At 59.5% G+C, this 22,075-nt stretch overlaps 1 protein-coding gene across 1 annotated transcript in view; it reads right to left on the bottom strand.

Annotated features, from left to right (window-relative positions):
* The window catches only part of LOC147092970 (ras-related protein Rab-1B-like), a gene marked incomplete at its 5' end in the record, with an annotated part of 28,285 nt that extends 6,805 nt beyond the window's left edge, over positions 1-21,480 (bottom strand). Inside the window, 4 exons of the mRNA XM_085975711.1 lie at positions 1,007-1,138; positions 17,520-17,615; positions 19,426-19,521; positions 21,298-21,480. Coding sequence (XP_085831837.1) covers positions 1,007-1,138; positions 17,520-17,615; positions 19,426-19,521; positions 21,298-21,480 — 507 coding nt within the window. The remainder of the gene's footprint in view (positions 1-1,006; positions 1,139-17,519; positions 17,616-19,425; positions 19,522-21,297) is intronic.
* Between the last annotated feature and the right edge of the window lie 595 nt (positions 21,481-22,075).

Raw genomic sequence — 22,075 nt, 5'->3', positions numbered from 1 at the left:
GAGAGTCAGTGTCTGTGGAACCCGTACCCCAGTGAGAGTCAGTGTGTGTGGAACCCGTACCCCAGTGAGAGTCAGTGTGCGTGGAACCCGTACCCCAGTGAGAGTCAGTGTGCCTGGAACCCGTACCCCAGTGAGAGTCAGTGTCTGTGGAACCCGTACCCCAGTGAGAGTCAGTGTGTGTGGAACCCGTACCCCAGTGAGAGTCAGTGTGTGTGGAACCCGTACCCCAGTGAGAGTCAGTGTGTGTGGAACCCGTACCCCAGTGAGAGTCAGTGTGTGTGGAACCCGTACCCCAGTGAGAGTCAGTGTGTGTGGAACCCGTACCCCAGTGAGAGTCAGTGTGTGTGGAACCCGTACCCCAGTGAGAGTCAGTGTGTGTGGAACCCGTACCCCAGTGAGAGTCAGTGTGTGTGGAATCCGTACCCCAGTGAGAGTCAGTGTGTGTGGAATCCGTACCCCAGTGAGAGTCAGTGTGTGTGGAACCCGTACCCCAGTGAGAGTCAGTGTGTGTGGAACCCGTACCCCAGTGAGAGTCAGTGTGTGTGGAACCCATACCCCAGTGAGAGTCAGTGTGTGTGGAACCCATACCCCAGTGAGAGTCAGTGTCTGTGGAACCCGTACCCCAGTGAGAGTCAGTGTGCGTGGAACCCGTACCCCAGTGAGAGTCAGTGTGCGTGGAACCCGTACCCCAGTGAGAGTCAGTGTGCGTGGAACCCGTACCCCAGTGAGAGTCAGTGTGTGTGGAACCCGTACCCCAGTGAGAGTCAGTGTGTGTGGAACCCGTACCCCAGTGAGAGTCAGTGTCTGTGGAACCCGTACCCCAGTGAGAGTCAGTGTGCGTGGAACCCGTACCCCAGTGAGAGTCAGTGTGTGTGGACCCGTACCCCAGTGAGAGTCAGTGTGTGTGGAACCCGTACCCCAGCGAGAGTCAGTGTGTGTGGAACCCGTACCCCAGTGAGAGTCAGTGTCTGTGGAACTCGCTCTCCCTCCCTCCCCTCGCTCTCACCTTTGCTGTCGTGTAATCCACCACTTTCTTGGTTGTGAGATCACATTTGTTTCCTACTAACAGTTTGTTGACGTTTTCACTGGCGTAGCGATCAATCTCCTGGAGCCACTGCTTGATGTTATTGTACGACTCCTGTGCCGGGAGAGTTTAGAAGAATGAGAGATGATCTCACTGAAACATACAAAATTCTTACAGGGCTTGACAGGGTAGATGCAGGGAGGATGTTTCCCCCTGGCTGGGGAGTCTAGAACCAGGGGTCACAGTCTCAGAATAAGGGGTCGGCCATTGAGGACTGAGATGAGGAGGAATTTCTTCACTCAGAGGGCGGTGAATCTTTGGAATTCTCTGCCCCAGAGGGCTGTGGAGGCTCAGTCGTTGAGTATATTCAAGGCAGGGATCGATAGATTTTTGAATATTAAAGGATTCGAGGGATATGGGGATCGGGCGGGAATGTGGAGAGGAGGTCGATGATCAGCCATGATCTTACTGAATGGCGGAGCAGGCTCGAGGGGCCGAATGGCCGACTCCTGCTCCTAATTCTTGTGTTCTTATGAACAGGGTTAGATCGCACAACTCCTCTAGCCGTGCCTCGGCCGTGGAAACCCTCACCACCCCTTCAACGTCAGGCACCACATGTACGCTGACGACGCCCAGCTCGACCTCACCACCACCTCGCTCGACCCCTCCACTGTCTCTAGGTTGTCACACCGCTTGTCCGACATCCAGCGCTTGTCCGACATCCAGCGCAGCATGAGTAGAAATGTCTTCGGTCCCCGCCACAGACTCGGTCCCCTGACCACCGACTCCATCCCTCTCCCTGGCATCTGTCTGAGGCTGAACCTTGGTGCTGTGATTGACCCCGAAATGAGCTTCCGACCACAGATCCGCAGCATAATCAAGACCGCCTACTTCCACCTCCATAACATCGTCCGTCTCCGCCACTGCCTCAGTTCATCCGCTGCTGAAACCCTCACCCCTGCCTCTGTTACGTCCAGACTCCCGACTATTCCAACGCTCTCCTGGCCCGGCCCCTCCCACCCTCCGTAAACTCCAGCTCATCCCAAACTACGCCACTGCCCCGTGTCCTAACTCACAGCCAGTCCCGTTCACCCATCACCCCCTGTGCTCACTGCCCCGTGTCCTAACTCGCACCCAGTCCCGTTCACCCATCACCCCCTGTGCTCACTGCCCCGTGTCCTAACTCACACCCAGTCCCGTTCACCCATCACCCCCTGTGCTCACTGCCCCGTGTCCTAACTCACACCCAGTCCCGTTCACCCATCACCCCCTGTGCTCACTGCCCCGTGTCCTAACTCGCACCCAGTCCCGTTCACCCATCACCCCCTGTGCTCACTGCCCCGTGTCCTAACTCGCACCCAGTCCCGTTCACCCATCACCCCCTGTGCTCACTGCCCCGTGTCCTAACTCACACCCAGTCCCGTTCACCGATCACCCCCTGTGCTCACTGCCCCGTGTCCTAACTCACACCCAGTCCCGTTCACCCATCACCCCCTGTGCTCACTGCCCCGTGTCCTAACTCACACCCAGTCCCGTTCACCCATCACCCCCTGTGCTCACTGCCCCGTGTCCTAACTCACACCCAGTCCCGTTCACCCATCACCCCCTGTGCTCACTGCCCCGTGTCCTAACTCACACCCAGTCCCGTTCACCCATCACCCCCTGTGCTCACTGCCCCGTGTCCTAACTCACACCCAGTCCCGTTCACCCATCACCCCCTGTGCTCACTGCCCCGTGTCCTAACTCACACCCAGTCCCGTTCACCCATCACCCCCTGTGCTCACTGCCCCGTGTCCTAACTCACACCCCGTCCCGTTCACCCATCACCCCCTGTGCTCACTGCCCCGTGTCCTAACTCACACCCAGTCCCGTTCACCCATCACCCCCTGTGCTCACTGCCCCGTGTTCTAACTCGCACCGAGTCCCGTTCACCCGTCACCCCCCCTGTGCTCACTGCCCCGTGTCCTAACTCACACCCAGTCCCGTTCACCCATCACCCCCTGTGCTCACTGCCCCGTGTCCTAACTCACACCCAGTCCCGTTCACCCATCACCCCCTGTGCTCACTGCCCCATGTCCTAACTCGCACCCAGTCCCGTTCACCCATCACCTCCTGTGCTCACTGCCCCGTGTCCTAACTCACACCCAGTCCCGTTCACCCATCACCCCCTGTGCTCACTGCCCCGTGTCCTAACTCGCACCCAGCCCCGTTCACCCATCACCCCCTGTGCTCACTGCCCCGTGTCCTAACTCTCACCCAGTCCCGTTCACCCATCACCCCCTGTGCTCACTGCCCTGTGTCCTAACTCGCACCCAGTCCCGTTCACCCATCACCCCCTGTGCTCACTGCCCCGTGTCCTAACTCACACCCAGGCCCGTTCACCCATCACCTCCTGTGCTCACTGCCCCGTGTCCTAACTCACACCCAGTCCCGTTCACCCATCACCCCCTGTGCTCACTGCCCCGTGTCCTAACTCACACCCAGTCCCGTTCACCCATCACCCCCTGTGCTCACTGCCCCGTGTCCTAACTCACACCCAGTCCCGTTCACCCATCACCGCCTGTGCTCACTGCCCCGTGTCCTAACTGACGCCCAGTCCCGTTCACCCATCACCCCGTGCTCACTGCCCCGTGTCCTAACTCACACCCAGTCCCGTTCACCCATCACCCCGTGCTCACTGCCCCGTGTTCCAACTCGCACCGAGTCCCGTTCACCCGTCACCCCCTGTGCTCACTGCCCCGTGTCCTAACTCGCACCCAGTCCCGTTCACCCATCACCGCCTGTGCTCACTGCCCCGTGTCCTAACTCACACCCAGTCCCGTTCACCCATCACCCCCTGTGCTCACTGCCCCGTGTCCTAACTCACACCCAGTCCCGTTCACCCATCACCCCCTGTGCTCACTGCCCCGTGTCCTAACTCGCACCCAGTCCCGTTCACCCATCACCCCCTGTGCTCACTGCCCCGTGTCCTAACTCACACCCAGTCCCGTTCACCCATCACCCCCTGTGCTCACTGCCCCGTGTCCTAACTCGCACCCAGTCCCGTTCACCCATCACCCCGTGTGCTCACTGCCCCGTGTCCTAACTCACACCCAGTCCCGTTCACCCATCACCCCCTATGCTCACTGCCCCGTGTCCTAACTCACACCCAGTCCCGTTCACCCATCACCCGCTGTGCTCACTGCCCCGTGTCCTAACTCACACCCAGTCCCGTTCACCCATCACCCCCTGTGCTCACTGCCCCGTGTCCTAACTCACACCCAGTCCCGTTCACCCATCACCCCCTGTGCTCACTGCCCCGTGTCCTAACTCACACCCAGTCCCGTTCACCCATCACCCGCTGTGCTGACTGCCCCGTGTCCTAACTCACACCCCGTCCCATTCACCCATCACCCCCTGTGCTCACTGCCCCGTGTCCTAACTCACACCCAGTCCCCTTCACCCATCACCCCCTGTGCTCACTGCCCCGTGTTCGAACTCGCACCGAGTCCCGTTCACCCGTCACCCCCCCTGTGCTCACTGCCCCGTGTCCTAACTCACACCCAGTCCCGTTCACCCATCACCCCCTGTGCTCACTGCCCCGTGTCCTAACTCACACCCAGTCCCGTTCACCCATCACCCCCTGTGCTCACTGCCCCGTGTCCTAACTCACACCCAGTCCCGTTCACCCATCACCCCCTGTGCTCACTGCCCCGTGTCCTAACTCACACCCAGTCCCGTTCACCCATCGCCCCCTGTGCTCACTGCCCCGTGTCCTAACTCACACCCAGTCCCGTTCACCCATCACCCCCTGTGCTCACTGCCCCGTGTCCTAACTCACACCCAGTCCTGTTCACCCATCACCCCGTGCTCACTGCCCCGTGTCCTAACTCACACCCAGTCCCGTTCACCCATCGCCCCCTGTGCTCACTGCCCCGTGTCCTAACTCACACCCAGTCCCATTCACCCATCACCCCCTGTGCTCACTGCCCCGTGTCCTAACTCACACCCAGTCCCGTTCACCCATCACCCCCTGTGCTCACTGCCCCATGTCCTAACTCGCACCCAGTCCCGTTCACCCATCACCTCCTGTGCTCACTGCCCCGTGTCCAAACTCACACCCAGTCCCGTTCACCCATCACCCCGTGCTCACTGCCCCGTGTCCTAACTCACACCCAGTCCCGTTCACCCATCACCCTCTGTGCTCACTGCCCCGTGCCCTAACTCACACCCAGTCCCGTTCACCCATCACCCCCTGTGCTCACTGCCCCGTGTCCTAACTCACACCCAGTCCCGTTCACCCATCACCCCCTGTGCTCACTGCCCCGTGTCCTAACTCACACCCAGTCCCGTTCACCCATCACCCCCTGTGCTCACTGCCCCGTGTCCGAACTCACACCCCGTCCCGTTCACCCATCACCCCCTGTGCTCACTGCCCCGTGTCCTAACTCACACCCAGTCCCGTTCACCCCATCACCCCCTGTGCTCACTGCCCCGTGTTCTAACTCGCACCGAGTCCCGTTCACCCGTCACCCCCCCTGTGCTCACTGCCCCGTGTCCTAACTCACACCCAGTCCCGTTCACCCATCACCCCCTGTGCTCACTGCCCCGTGTCCTAACTCACACCCAGTCCTGTTCACCCATCACCCCCTGTGCTCACAGCCCCGTGTCCTAACTCACACCCAGTCCCGTTCACCCATCACCCCCTGTGCTCACTGCCCCGTGTCCTAACTCGCACCCAGTCCCGTTCACCCATCACCCCCTGTGCTCACTGCCCCGTGTCCTAACTCACACCCAGTCCCGTTCACCCATCACCCCCTGTGCTCACTGCCCCGTGTCCTAACTCGCACCCAGTCCCGTTCACCCATCACCCCCAGTGCTCACTGCCCCGTGTCCTAACTCGCACCCAGTCCCGTTCACCCATCACCCCCTGTGCTCACTGCCGCGTGTCCTAACTCACACCCAGTCCCGTTCACCCATCACCCCGTGCTCACTGCCCCGTGTCCTAACTCACACCCAGTCCCGTTCACCCATCACCCCCTGTGCTCACTGCCCCATGTCCTAACTCGCACCCAGTCCCGTTCACCCATCACCTCCTGTGCTCACTGCCCCGTGTCCTAACTCACACCCAGTCCCGTTCACCCGTCACCCCCTGTGCTCACTGCCCCGTGTCCTAACTCACACCCAGTCCCGTTCACCCATCACCCCCTGTGCTCACTGCCCCGTGTCCTAACTCACACCCAGTCCCGTTCACCCATCACCCCGTGCTCACTGCCCCGTGTTCTCACTCGCACCGAGTCCCGTTCACCCGTCACCCCCTGTGCTCACTGCCCCGTGTCCTAACTCACACCCAGTCCCGTTCACCCATCACCCCCTGTGCTCACTGCCCCGTGTCCTAACTCACACCCAGTCCCGTTCACCCATCACCCCCTGTGCTCACTGCCCCGTGTCCTAACTCGCACCCAGTCCCGTTCACGCATCACCGCCTGTGCTCACTGCCCCGTGTCCTAACTGACGCCCAGTCCCGTTCACCCATCACCCCCTGTGCTCACTGCCCCGTGTCCTAACTCACACCCAGTCCCGTTCACCCATCACCCCGTGCTCACTGCCCCGTGTTCCAACTCGCACCGAGTCCCGTTCACCCGTCACCCCCTGTGCTCACTGCCCCGTGTCCTAACTCGCACCCAGTCCCGTTCACCCATCACCGCCTGTGCTCACTGCCCCGTGTCCTAACTCACACCCAGTCCCGTTCACCCATCACCCCGTGCTCACTGCCCCGTGTCCTAACTCACACCCAGTCCCGTTCACCCATCACCCCCTGTGCTCACTGCCCCATGTCCTAACTCGCACCCAGTCCCGTTCACCCATCACCTCCTGTGCTCACTGCCCCGTGTCCTAACTCACACCCAGTCCCGTTCACCCATCACCCCCTGTGCTCACTGCCCCGTGTCCTAACTCACACCCAGTCCCGTTCACCCATCACCGCCTGTGCTCACTGCCCCGTGTCCTAACTCACACCCAGTCCCGTTCACCCATCACCCCCTGTGCTCACTGCCTCGTGTCCTAACTCACACCCAGTCCCGTTCACCCATCACCCCCTGTGCTCACTGCCCCGTGTCCTAACTCGCACCCAGTCCCGTTCACCCATCACCCCGTGCTCACTGCCCCGTGTCCTAACTCACACCCAGTCCCGTTCACCCATCACCCCCTGTGCTCACTGTCCCGTGTCCTAACTCGCACCCAGTCCCGTTCACCCATCACCCCCTGTGCTCACTGCCCCGTGTCCTAACTCACACCCAGTCCCGTTCACCCATCGCCCCGTGCTCACTGCCCCGTGTCCTAACTCACACCCAGTCCCGTTCACCCATCACCCCGTGCTCACTGCCCCGTGTCCTAACTCACACCCAGTCCCGTTCACCCATCACCGCCTGTGCTCACTGCCCCGTGTCCTAACTCGCACCCAGTCCCGTTCACCCATCACCCCCTGTGCTCACTGCCCCGTGTCCTAACTCACACCCAGTCCCGTTCACCCATCACCCCCTGTGCTCACTGCCCCGTGTCCTAACTCACACCCAGTCCCGTTCACCCATCACCCCGTGCTCACTGCCCCGTGTCCTAACTCACACCCAGTCCCGTTCACCCATCACCCCGTGCTCACTGCCCCGTGTCCTAACTCGCATCCAGTCCCGTTCACCCATCACCCCGTGCTCACTGCCCCGTGTCCTAACTCACACCCAGTCCCGTTCACCCATCACCCCCTATGCTCACTGCCCCGTGTCCAAACTCACACCCAGTCCCGTTCACCCATCACCCCGTGCTCACTGCCCCGTGTCCTAACTCACACCCAGTCCCGTTCACCCATCACCCTCTGTGCTCACTGCCCCGTGCCCTAACTCACACCCAGTCCCGTTCACCCATCACCCCCTGTGCTCACTGCCCCGTGTCCTAACTCACACCCAGTCCCGTTCACCCATCACCCCCTGTGCTCACTGCCCCGTGTCCTAACTCACACCCAGTCCCGTTCACCCATCACCCCCTGTGCTCACTGCCCCGTGTCCGAACTCACACCCCGTCCCGTTCACCCATCACCCCCTGTGCTCACTGCCCCGTGTCCTAACTCACACCCAGTCCCGTTCACCCATCACCCCCTGTGCTCACTGCCCCGTGTTCTAACTCGCACCGAGTCCCGTTCACCCGTCACCCCCCCTGTGCTCACTGCCCCGTGTCCTAACTCACACCCAGTCCCGTTCACCCATCACCCCCTGTGCTCACTGCCCCGTGTCCTAACTCACACCCAGTCCTGTTCACCCATCACCCCCTGTGCTCACAGCCCCGTGTCCTAACTCACACCCAGTCCCGTTCACCCATCACCCCCTGTGCTCACTGCCCCGTGTCCTAACTCGCACCCAGTCCCGTTCACCCATCACCCCCTGTGCTCACTGCCCCGTGTCCTAACTCACACCCAGTCCCGTTCACCCATCACCCCCTGTGCTCACTGCCCCGTGTCCTAACTCGCACCCAGTCCCGTTCACCCATCACCCCCAGTGCTCACTGCCCCGTGTCCTAACTCGCACCCAGTCCCGTTCACCCATCACCCCCTGTGCTCACTGCCGCGTGTCCTAACTCACACCCAGTCCCGTTCACCCATCACCCCGTGCTCACTGCCCCGTGTCCTAACTCACACCCAGTCCCGTTCACCCATCACCCCCTGTGCTCACTGCCCCATGTCCTAACTCGCACCCAGTCCCGTTCACCCATCACCTCCTGTGCTCACTGCCCCGTGTCCTAACTCACACCCAGTCCCGTTCACCCGTCACCCCCTGTGCTCACTGCCCCGTGTCCTAACTCACACCCAGTCCCGTTCACCCATCACCCCCTGTGCTCACTGCCCCGTGTCCTAACTCACACCCAGTCCCGTTCACCCATCACCCCGTGCTCACTGCCCCGTGTTCTCACTCGCACCGAGTCCCGTTCACCCGTCACCCCCTGTGCTCACTGCCCCGTGTCCTAACTCACACCCAGTCCCGTTCACCCATCACCCCCTGTGCTCACTGCCCCGTGTCCTAACTCACACCCAGTCCCGTTCACCCATCACCCCCTGTGCTCACTGCCCCGTGTCCTAACTCGCACCCAGTCCCGTTCACGCATCACCGCCTGTGCTCACTGCCCCGTGTCCTAACTGACGCCCAGTCCCGTTCACCCATCACCCCCTGTGCTCACTGCCCCGTGTCCTAACTCACACCCAGTCCCGTTCACCCATCACCCCGTGCTCACTGCCCCGTGTTCCAACTCGCACCGAGTCCCGTTCACCCGTCACCCCCTGTGCTCACTGCCCCGTGTCCTAACTCGCACCCAGTCCCGTTCACCCATCACCGCCTGTGCTCACTGCCCCGTGTCCTAACTCACACCCAGTCCCGTTCACCCATCACCCCGTGCTCACTGCCCCGTGTCCTAACTCACACCCAGTCCCGTTCACCCATCACCCCCTGTGCTCACTGCCCCATGTCCTAACTCGCACCCAGTCCCGTTCACCCATCACCTCCTGTGCTCACTGCCCCGTGTCCTAACTCACACCCAGTCCCGTTCACCCATCACCCCCTGTGCTCACTGCCCCGTGTCCTAACTCACACCCAGTCCCGTTCACCCATCACCGCCTGTGCTCACTGCCCCGTGTCCTAACTCACACCCAGTCCCGTTCACCCATCACCCCCTGTGCTCACTGCCTCGTGTCCTAACTCACACCCAGTCCCGTTCACCCATCACCCCCTGTGCTCACTGCCCCGTGTCCTAACTCGCACCCAGTCCCGTTCACCCATCACCCCGTGCTCACTGCCCCGTGTCCTAACTCACACCCAGTCCCGTTCACCCATCACCCCCTGTGCTCACTGTCCCGTGTCCTAACTCGCACCCAGTCCCGTTCACCCATCACCCCCTGTGCTCACTGCCCCGTGTCCTAACTCACACCCAGTCCCGTTCACCCATCGCCCCGTGCTCACTGCCCCGTGTCCTAACTCACACCCAGTCCCGTTCACCCATCACCCCGTGCTCACTGCCCCGTGTCCTAACTCACACCCAGTCCCGTTCACCCATCACCGCCTGTGCTCACTGCCCCGTGTCCTAACTCGCACCCAGTCCCGTTCACCCATCACCCCCTGTGCTCACTGCCCCGTGTCCTAACTCACACCCAGTCCCGTTCACCCATCACCCCCTGTGCTCACTGCCCCGTGTCCTAACTCACACCCAGTCCCGTTCACCCATCGCCCCGTGCTCACTGCCCCGTGTCCTAACTCACACCCAGTCCCGTTCACCCATCACCCCGTGCTCACTGCCCCGTGTCCTAACTCGCATCCAGTCCCGTTCACCCATCACCCCGTGCTCACTGCCCCGTGTCCTAACTCACACCCAGTCCCGTTCACCCATCACCCCCTATGCTCACTGCCCCGTGTCCTAACTCCCACCCAGTCCCGTTCACCCATCACCCCCTGTGCTCACTGCCCCGTGTCCTAACTCACACCCAGTCCCGTTCACCCATCACCCCCTGTGCTCACTGCCCCGTGTCCTAACTCACACCCAGTCCCGTTCACCCATCACCCCGTGCTCACTGCCCCGTGTCCTAACTCACACCCAGTCCCGTTCACCCATCACCCCGTGCTCACTGCCCCGTGTCCTAACTCGCATCCAGTCCCGTTAACCCATCACCCCCTATGCTCACTGCCCCGTGTCCTAACTCCCACCCAGTCCCGTTCACCCATCACCCCCTATGCTCACTGCCCCGTGTCCTAACTCCCACCCAGTCCCGTTCACCCATCACCCCGTGCTCACTGCCCCGTGTCCTAACTCACACCCAGTCCCGTTCACCCATCACCCCCTGTGCTCACTGCCCCGTGTCCTAACTCGCACCCAGTCCCGTTCACCCATCACCCCCTGTGCTCACTGCCCCGTGTCCTAACTCACACCCAGTCCCGTTCACCCATCACCCCCTGTGCTCACTGCCCCGTGTCCTAACTCGCACCCAGTCCCGTTCACCCATCACCCCCTGTGCTCACTGCCCCGTTTCCTAACTCACACCCAGTCCTGTTCACCCATCACCCCCTGTGCTCACTGCCCCGTGTCCTAACTCACACCCAGTCCCGTTCACCCATCACCCCCTGTGCTCACTGCCCCGTGTCCTAACTCGCACCCAGTCCCGTTCACCCATCGCCCCCTGTGCTCACTGCCCCGTGTCCTAACTCACACCCAGTCCCGTTCACCCATCACCCCCTGTGCTCACTGCCCCGTGTCCTAACTCACACCCAGTCCCGTTCACCCATCACCCCCTGTGCTCACTGCCCCATGTCCTAACTCACACCCAGTCCCGTTCACCCATCACCCCCTGTGCTCACTGCCCCGTGTCCCAACTCACACCCAGTCCTGTTCACCCATCACCCCGTGTTCACTGCCCCGTGTCCTAACTCACACCCAGTCCTGTTCACCCATCACCCCGTGCTCACTGCCCCGTGTCCTAACTCGCACCCAGTCCCGTTCCCCCATCGCCCCCTGTGCTCACTGCCCCGTGTCCTAACTCACACCCAGTCCCGTTCACCCATCGCCCCCTGTGCTCACTGCCCCGTGTCCTAACTCGCACCCAGTCCCGTTCACCCATCGCCCCCTGTGCTCACTGCCCCGTGTCCTAACTCACACCCAGTCCCGTTCACCCATCACCCCCAGTGCTCACTGCCCCGTGTCCTAACTCACACCCAGTCCCGTTCACCCATCACCCCCTGTGCTCACTGCCCCGTGTCCTAACTCACACCCAGTCCCGTTCACCCATCACCCCCTGTGCTCACTGCCCCGTGTCCTAACTCACACCCAGTCCCGTTCACCCATCACCCCCTGTGCTCACTGCCCCGTGTCCTAACTCACACCCAGTCCCGTTCACCCATCACCGCCTGTGCTCACTGCCCCGTGTCCTAACTCACACCCAGTCCCGTTCACCCATCACCCCCTGTGCTCACTGCCCCGTGTCCTAACTCGCACCCAGTCCCGTTCACCCATCACCCCCTGTGCTCACTGCCCCGTGTCCTAACTCGCACCCAGTCCCGTTCACCCATCACCCCCTGTGCTCACTGCCCTGTGTCCTAACTCGCACCCAGTCCCGTTCACCCATCACCCCCTGTGCTCACTGCCCCGTGTCCTAACTCACACCCAGTCCCGTTCACCCATCACCCCCTGTGCTCACTGCCCCGTGTCCTAACTCACACCCAGTCCCGTTCACCCATCACCCCCTGTGCTCGCTCACCTACATTTGCTCCCGGTCCGGCAACACCTCGATTTTAAAATTCTCATCCTGGTGTTCAAATCCCTCCACGGCTTCCTTGCCCCCCTCCCTATCACTGTAACCTCCTCCAGCCCTACAACCCTCCCTATCTCTGTAACCTACTCCATCCCCCTCCACCGCTCCCTATCTCTGTAACCTCCTCCAGCCCTGCAACCCTCCCTATCTCTGTAACCTCCTCCATCCCCCTTCAACCCTCCCTATCTCTGTAACCTCCTCCAGCCCTACAACCTTCCCTATCTCTGTAACCTCCTCCAGTCCCTGCAACCCTCCCTATCTCTGTAACCTCCTCCAGCCCCACAACACTATCACTGTAACCTCCTCCAGCCCTACAACCCTCCCGATCTCTGTAACCTCCTCCAGCCTCTGCAACCTTCCCTATCTCTGTAACATCCTCCAGCCCCTACAACCCTCCCTATCTATGTAACCTCCTCCGGCCCTACAACCCTCCCTATCTCTGTAACCTCCTCCAGCCCTACAACCCTCCATATCTCTAATCCCCTCCAGCCCCGACAACCCTCCCTATCTATGTAACCTCCTCCAGCCCCGACAATGCTCCCTATCTCTGTAACCTCCTCCAGCCCCTACAACCCTCCCTATCTCTGTAACCTCCTCCAGCCCCACGACCCTCCCTATCTCTGTAACCTCCTCCAGCCCCTACAAGCCTCCCTATCGCTGTAACCTCCTCCAGCCTCGACAACCCTCCCTATCTCTGTAACATCCTCCAGCCCCGACAACCCTATCTCTGTAACCTCCTCCGGCCCTACAACCCTCCCTATCTCTGTAACCTCCTCCAGCCACACAACCCCTCCCTATCTCTGTAACCTCCTCCAGCCCCACAACCCTCCCGATCTCGGTAACCTCCTCCAGCACCTACAACCCTCCCTATCTCTGTAACCTCCTCCAGCCCCTACAACCCTCCCTATCTCTGTAACCTCCTCCAGCCCAACAACCCACCCTATCTCTGTAACCTGCTCCAGCCCCGACAACCCTATCTCTGTAACCTCCTCCAGCCCCACGACCCTCCCTATCTCTGTAACCTCCTCCAGCCCCTACAACCCTCCCTATCTCTGTAACCTCCTCCAGCCACACAACCCCTCCCTATCTCTGTAACCTCCTCCAGCCCCACAACCTTCCCGATCTCGGTAACCTCCTCCAGCACCTACAACCCTCCCTACCTCTGTAACTTGCTCCAGCCCCACAACCCTATCTCTGTAACCTCCTCCAGCCCCGACAACCCTCCCAGATCTGTGTAACCTCCTCCAGCCCTGGAACACTCCCTATCTCTGTAATCTCCTCCAGCCCCTACAACCCTCCCTATCTCTGTAACCTCCTCCAGCCCCAACAACCCTCCCTATCTCTGTAACCTCGTCCAGCCCCGACACCCCTCCCTATCTCTGTAACCTGCTCCAGCCCCTACAACCCTATCTCTGTAACCTCCTCCAGCCCCACAACCCTCCCTATCTCTGTAACCTCCTCCAGCCCCACAACCCTCCCTATCTCTGTAACCTCCTCCAGCCCCTACAACCCTCCCTATCTCTGTAAACTCCTCCGGCCCTACAACCCTCCCTATCTCTGTAACCTCCTCCAGCCCCTACAACCCTCCATATCTCTAATCCCCTCCAGCCCCTACAACCCTCCCTATCTCTGTAACCTCCTCCAGCCCCTACAACCCTCCCTATCTCTGTAACCTCCTCCAGCCCCACAACCCCTCCTTATCTCTGTAACCTCCTCCAGCCCCTACAACCCTATCTCTGTAATCTCCTCCAGCCCCACAAACCTCCCTACCTCTGTAACCTGCTCCAGCCCCACAACCCTTTCTGTAACCTCCTCCAGCCCCTACAACACTCCCTATCTCTGTAACCTCCTCCAGCCCTACAACCCTCCCTATCTCTGTAACCTCCTCCAGCCCCTACAAACTTCCCTATTTCTGTAACCTCCTCCAGCCCCTACAACCCTCCCTGTCTCTGTAACCTCCTCCAGCCCAACAACCCTCCCTATCTCTGTAACCTCCTCCAGCCCCCAACAACCCTCCCTATCTCTGTAACCTCCTCCAGCCCCTACAACCCTCCCTATCTCTGTAACCACCTCCAGCCCCACAACCCCTCCCTATCTTTGTAACCTCCTCCAGCCCAACAACCCTCCTTATCTTTGTAACCTCCTCCAGCCGCTACAACCCTCCCTCTCTCTGGAATCTCCTCCAGCCCCACAACCCTCCCTATCTCTGTAACCTCCTCCAGCCCTCCCTATCTCTGTAACCTCCTCCAGCCCTACAACCCACCCTATCTCTGTAACCTGCTCCAGCCTCTACAATCCTATCTCTGTAACCTCCTCCAGCCCCACAACCCTCCCTATCTCTGTAACCTCCTCCAGCCTCTACAACCCTCCCTGTGTAACATCCTTCAGCCCCTACAACCCTCCCTATCTCTGTAACCTCCTCCAGCCCCTACAACCCTCCATATCTCTAATCCCCTCCAGCCCCTACAACCCTCCCTATCTCTGTAACCTCCTCCAGCCCTACAACCCTCCCTATCTCTGTAACCTCCTCCAGCCCCTACAACCCTCCCTATCTCTGTAATCTCCTCCAGCCCCACAACGCTCCCTATCTCTGTAACCTCCTCCAGCCCCACAACGCTCCCTATCTCTGTAACCTCCTCCAGCCCCTACAACCCTCCCTATCTCTGTAACCTCCTCCAGCCCTACAACCTTCCCTATTTCTGTAACCTCCTCCAGCCCCTACACCCCTCCCTATCTCTGTAACCTCCTCCAGCCCCTACAACCCTCCCTATCTCTGTAACCTCCTCCAGCCCCTACAACCCTCCATATCTCTGTAACCTCCTCCAGCCCCCACAACCCTCCCTATCTCTGTAACCTCCTCCAGCCCCTACACCCCTCACTATCTCTGTAACCTGCTCCAGCCCCTACACCCCTCCCTATTTCTGTAACCTCCTCCAGCCCCACAACCCTCCCTATCTCTGTAACCTCCTCCAGCCCCACAACCCTCCGAGATCTCTGCACTCCTCTAATTCTGGCCTCCTGTGCATTGCATGCCCCTTGGCCCACCAAGATTCTACCAAGAGAAAGCTGACACAGATAGGCTTCGACGTGAGAGTTAGGGTACTGGAGGGATGTGCTTCGACGGGAGAGTTCGGGGACTAGAGGGATGGGCTTCGATGGGAGAGTTAGGGGACTGGAGGGATGGGATTCGATGGGAGAGTTAGGGGACTGGAGGGATGGTCTTCGATGGGAGAGTTAGGGGACTGGAGGGATGGTCTTCGATGGGAGAGTTAGGGGACTGGAGGGATGGTCTTCGATGGGAGAGTTAGGGGACTGGAGGGATGGGCTTCGATGGGAGAGTTAGGGGACTGGAGGGATGGGCTTCGATGGGAGAGTTAGGGGACTGGAGGGATGGGCTTCGATGGGAGAGTTAGGGGACTGGAGGGATGGGCTTCGATGGGAGAGTTAGGGGACTGGAGGGATGGGCTTCGATGGGAGAGTTAGGGGACTGGAGGGATGGGCTTCGATGGGAGAGTTAGGGGACTGGAGGGATGGGCTTCGAAGGGAGAGTTAGGGGACTGGAGGGATGGGCTTCGATGGGTGAGTTAGGGGACTGGAGGGATGGGCTTCGATGGGAGAGTTAGGGGACTAGAGAGATTGGCTTCGATGGGAGAGTTAGGGGACTGGAGGGATGGGCTTCGATGGGAGAGTTAGGGTACTGGAGGGATGGGCTTCGATGGGAGAGTTAGGGGATTAGAGGGATGGGCTTCGATGGGAGAGTTAGGGGACCGGAGGGATGGGCTTCGATGGGAGAGTTAGGGGACTGGAGGGATGGGCTTCGATGGGAGAGTTAGGGGACCGGAGGGATGGGCTTCGATGGGAGAGTTAGGGTACCGGAGGGATGGGCTTCGATGGGAGAGTTAGGGTCCTGGAGGGATGGTCTTCGATGGGAGAGTTAGGGGACTGGAGGGATGGTCTTCGATGGGAGAGTTAGGGGACTGGAGGGATGGTCTTCGATGGGAGAGTTAGGATACTGGAGGGATGGGCTTCGATGGGAGAGTTAGGGGACTGGAGGGATGGGCTTCGATGGGAGAGTTAGGGGACTGGAGGGATGGTCTTCGATGGGAGAGTTAGGATACTGGAGGGATGGGCTTCGATGGGAGAGTTAGGGTACTGGAGAGATGGGCTTCGATGGGAGAGTTAGGGGACTGGAGGGATGGGCTTCGATGGGAGAGTTAGGATACTGGAGGGATGGGCTTCGATGGGAGAGTTAGGGGACTGGAGGGATGGGCTTCGATGGGAGAGTTAGGGGACTGGAGGGATGGGCTTCGATGGGAGAGTTAGGGGACTAGAGGGATGGGCTTCGATGGGAGAGTTAGGGGACTAGAGGGATGGGCTTCGATGGGAGAGTTAGGGGACTGGAGGGATGGGCTTCGATGGGAGAGTTAGGGGACTGGAGGGATGGGCTTCGATGGGAGAGTTAGGGTCCTGGAGGGATGGGCTTCGATGGGAGTGTTAGGGGACTGGAGGGATGGTCTTCGATGGGAGAGTTAGGGGACTGGAGGGATGGGCTTTGATGGGAGAGTTAGGGGACTGGAGGGATGGTCTTCGATGGGAGAGTTAGGGGACTGGAGGGATGGTCTTCGACGGGAGAGTCAGGGTACAGGAGGGATGGTCTTCGATGGGAGAGTTAGGGGACTGGAGGGATGGGCTTCGATGGGAGAGTTAGGGGACTGGAGGGATGGGCTTCGATGGGAGAGTTAGGGGACCGGAGGGATGGGCTTCGAAGGGAGAGTTAGGGTACCGGAGGGATGGGCTTCGATGGGAGAGTTAGGGGACTGGAGGGATGGGCTTCGATGGGAGAGTTAGGGGACTGGAGGGATGGGCTTCGATGGGAGAGTTAGGGGGCTGGAGGGATGGGCTTCGATGGGAGAGTTAGGGGACTGGAGGGATGGGCTTCGATGGGAGAGTTAGGAGACTGGAGGGATGGGCTTCGATGGGAGTGTTAGGGGACTGGAGGGATGGGCTTCGATGGGAGAGTTAGGGGACTGGAGGGATGGGCTTCGATGGGAGAGTTAGGGGACTGGAGGGATGGGCTTCGATTGGTGAGTTAGGGGACTGGAGGGATGGGCTTCGATGGGAGAGTTAGGGGACTGGAGGGATGGGCTTCGATGGAGGAAGAAAGCTGTTCTCCATTTGCCTCACCTGGTCTGTAACATCATACACAACAATAATCCCATGGGCTCCTCTGTAGTAACTCGAGGTGATGGTTCGAAATCGTTCCTGGCCAGCCGTGTCCCACTAACAAGAAAGAGGACAAGTCGGTCAGAGTAAACGGGCCAAGATATCAGGATTGCAAGAACCCACTTGTACGGACCGCTCGGTGCAGCACTGAGGCAACGGGCTGGAGGTACTCCGGTCCCTCTCCTGGTCCATCCAGTTGAAGCAGCAGTCAGGACATAACGATGGACTTAATGCGCCCAAGATGGGGTGGAGAATGGGGAGGAAATTGAGCCTTGGTACCCCCGCCCCCCCCCCCCAAAGGACTGATCGTGCTCACTAAACACAGGTAGGCTACAAAGAAAAAGCTGGCACAAGCCTAATCGCACCAATATCCCAATGGGAGAGTTAGGGGACTGGAGGGATGGGCTTCGATGGGAGAGTTAGGGGACTGGAGGGATGGGCTTCGATGGGAGAGTTAGGGGACTGGAGGGATGGGCTTCGATGGGAGAGTTAGGGGACTGGAGGGATGGGCTTTGGGTTGAGAGTGAGGGGACTGGAGGGCACCATCTTGAGGGAAGGACTGAGCTTGGCTGGGATAGCTGTCATCACCCAGTCCACACTCACCACCTACACTCTCGTACGGAAGTTGGACCCTCGATTAAGGTTCGGGGTCTGTTCCCCAGCAACCATCCTTGGCTCCAGGCAGAGCAGGGGGCAAAAGCAGGGGTGAATGACTATCGCCTGTTCCTGTAGCTGGGCATTGAACTCAGTATCTGTCCCAGGCAGGATTGGCAAACCAAACCGGATGATTGCACAAGCTGGTAAATAAAGAGGAAGTGACAGCAGCGGCCTGTCAATCACCCGGGCAGGTAGCTCCGCCTCCGGTCACGGCCTGTCAATCACCCGGGCAGGAAGCTCCGCCTCCGGCCACGGCCTGTCAATCACCCGGGCAGGAAGCACCGCCTCCGGCCGCGGCCTGTCAATCACCCGGGCAGGTAGCTCCGCCTCCGGCCGCGGCCTGTCAATCACCCGGGCAGGAAGCTCCGCCTCCGGCTGCGGCCTGTCAATCACCCGGGCAGGTAGCTCCGCCACTGGCCTGTCAATCACCCGGGCAGGTAGCTCCGCCTCTGGCCGCGGCCTGTCAATCACCCGGGCAGGTAGCTCCGCCTCCGGCTGTGGCCTGTCAATCACCCGGGCAGGTAGCTCCGCCTCTAACCACAGCCTGTCAATCACCCAGGACGGTAGCTCCGCCTCCAGCCACAGCCTGTCAATCACCCGGGCATGTAGCTCCGCCTCCGGCCACGGCCTGTCAATCACCCGGGTAGGTAGCTCCGCCTCCGGCCGCGGCCTGTCAATCACCGGGGCAGGTAGCTCCGCCTCTAACCACAGCCTGTCAATCACCCGGGCAGGTAGCTCCGCCTCCAGCCACGGCCTGTCAATCACCCGTGCCGGCAGCTCTGCCACTGGCCTGTCAATCACCTGGGCAGGTAGCTCCGCCTCCAGCCACAGCCTGTCAATCACCCAGGCATGTAGCTCCGCCTCCAGCCGCAGCCTGTCAATCACCTGGGCAGGTAGCTCCGTCTCTGGCCGCGGCCTGTCAATCACCCGGGCAGGTAGCTCCGCCTCCGGCCGCGGCCTGTCAATCACCCGGGCAGGTAGCTCCGCCTCCGGCCGCGGCCTGTAAATCACCCGGGCAGGTAGCTCCGACTCCTGACACTGAGAGGGTGAGGGTGGCGGTGAACTAACTGAATGGTGGAATAGGCTCGAGGGGCTGAATGGCCTCCTCCAGTTCCTGTGTTCTTACATCAGGTCCTTGCTGGATCCTCCTTCAACCCCCCCCAGCCTGTGAGGAATCGTCATCCTGCCCAGACTGAGCTGCGATACTCACAATCTGTAGTTTGATGGTTTTACCGTCTAACTCAATCGTTCTGATCTTGAAGTCGACCCCGATGGTGCTGATGTAACTCTCGGTGTAGGTGTCATCCTGGCAAAGGAAAGCAACCAGTGAACCTTTTATACAGACCAGGGCTCCGAAAAACACTGACACACACACAACCCACGCTGTACCTGCCCTGGGAGTGTTTGATGGGGCAGTGTAGAGGGAGCTTTACTCTGTATCTATCCCGTGCTGTACCTGCCCTGGGAGTGTTTGATGGGACAGTGTAGAGGGAGCTTTACTCTGTATCTAACCCGTGCTGTACCTGCCCTGGGAGTGTTTGATGGGACAGTGTAGAGGGAGCTTTACTCTGTATCTAACCCGTGCTGTACCTGCCCTGGGAGTGTTTGATGGGACAGTGTAGAGGGAGCTTTACTCTGTATCTAACCCGTGCTGTACCTGCCCTGGGAGTGTTTGATGGGACAGTGTAGAGGGAGCTTTACTCTGTATCTAACCCGTGCTGTACCTGCCCTGGGAGTGTTTGATGGGACAGTGTAGAGGGAGCTTTACTCTGTATCTAACCCGTGCTGTACCTGCCCTGGGAGTGTTTGATGGGACAGTGTAGAGGGTGCTTTACTCTGTATCTAACCCATGCTGTACCTGCCCTGGGAGTGTTTGATGGGACAGTGTAGAGGGAGCTTTACTCTGTATCTAACCCGTGCTGTACCTGCCCAGGGAGTGTGTGATGGGACAGTGTAGAGGGAGCTTTACTCTGTATCTAACCCGTGCTGTACCTGCCCTGGGAGTGTTTGATGGGACAGTGTAGAGGGAGCTTTACTCTGTATCTAACCCGTGCTGTACCTGCCCAGGGAGTGTGTGATGGGACAGTGTAGAGGGAGCTTTATTGTGAATCTAACCCGTGCTGTACCTGCCCAGGGAGTGTGTGATGGGACAGTGTAGAGGGAGCTTTACTGTGAATCTAACCCGTGCATTACCTGCCCTGGGAGTGTTTGATGGGACAGTGTAGAGGGAGCTTTACTCTGTATCTAACCCGTGCTGTACCTGCCCTGGGAGTGTTTGATGGGTACAGTGTAGAGGGTGCTTTACTCTGTATCTAACCCGTGCTGTACCTGCCCTGGGAGTGTTTGATGGGACAATGTAGAGGGAGCTTTACTCTGTATCTAACCCGTGCTGTACCTGCCCTGGGAGTGTTTGATGGGACAGTGTAGAGGGAGCTTTACTCTGTATCTAACCCGTGCTGTACCTGCCCTGGGAGTGTTTGATGGGACAATGTAGAGGGAGCTTTACTCTGTATCTAACCCGTGCTGTACCTGCCCTGGGAGTGTTTGATGGGACAATGTAGAGGGAGCTTTACTCTGTATCTAACCCGTGCTGTACCTGCCCTGGGAGTGTTTGATGGGACAATGTAGAGGGAGCTTTACTCTGTATCTAACCCGTGCTGTACCTGCCCTGGGAGTGTTTGATGGGACAATGTAGAGGGAGCTTTACTCTGTATCTAACCCGTGCTGTACCTGCCCTGGGAGTGTGTGATGGGACAATGTAGAGGGAGCTTTACTCTGTATCTAACCCGTGCTGTACCTGCCCTGGGAGTGTGTGATGGGACAGTGTAGAGGGAGCTTTACTGTGAATCTAACCCGTGCTGTACCTGCCCTGGGAGTGTGTGATGGGGACAGTGTAGAGGGAGCTTTACTGTGAATCTAACCCGTGCTGTACCTGCCCTGGGAGTGTGTGATGGGACAGTGTAGAGGGAGCTTTACTGTGAATCTAACCCGTGCTGTACCTGCCCTGGGAGTGTGTGATGGGTGATACTAGGCACTCTATACTGGTGACCATGAGGGAACAGGATGAGGAATCACTACTTACGGCGAATCGGAGGAGTAGGCAAGATTTCCCAACCCCGGAATCTCCAATCAGCAGCAATTTGAACAGATAGTCACTGGAATCAGAAACAGCGACAAGCGTTAAAAGGAGAGAAGCAATTCGGAAAGTGAAGATCTGGAGCACTTCCAACCATTGCCTCGCTCCTCTCCCCACCGCCCTCCACTGTTACTCCCATATACCCGCTAGTGCAAGACTCCCGCTTGATTTAACAAGGCTCCTGTCATCGCATTCACACAGAAACACAGAAGATAGGAGCAGGAGTAGGCCATTCGGCCCTTCGAGCCTGCTCCGCCATTCAACGAGATCATGGCTGATCATCCAAATCCTAGCACCCGGTCCCTACACCGACAGCCATCCCACACAAGCCCTATCCCCGTAACCCTGTAACCCCACGTATTTAATCCCCCCTAACACTAAGGGTCAATTTTTTTTTATCATGGCCAATCAACCTAACCCGCACATCTTTGGATGTTTGAAAGGATCTCTGCGGGAATAAGCTCGCTCTCCCCCAATATGATGCTGAGTGGATCAACCTCATCGTCCCAAAGCTCTTCACAGGAGCGTAAATCAGACCCTGAGCCACATATGGAGATATTAGGACAGGTGACCAAAAGCTGGGTCAAAGAGGGAAGTTTTAAGGAGCGTCTTAAAGGAGGGGAGCGAGGCGGGGAGGTTTAGGGAGGGAATTCCAGAGCTTAGGGCCCAGGCGGCTGAAGGCACGGCCGCCAATGGTGGAGTGATGGGACGGGGGTCTGTGTCT

Source organism: Somniosus microcephalus, unplaced genomic scaffold, assembly GCF_052327205.1.
Source record: "Somniosus microcephalus isolate GS21.2 unplaced genomic scaffold, FLI_Smic_1.0 unresolved_chr2, whole genome shotgun sequence".
Lineage (NCBI taxonomy): Eukaryota > Metazoa > Chordata > Chondrichthyes > Squaliformes > Somniosidae > Somniosus > Somniosus microcephalus.
Note: the sequence above shows the minus strand (reverse complement) of the source record. Positions and strands in the feature narration are given on the sequence as shown.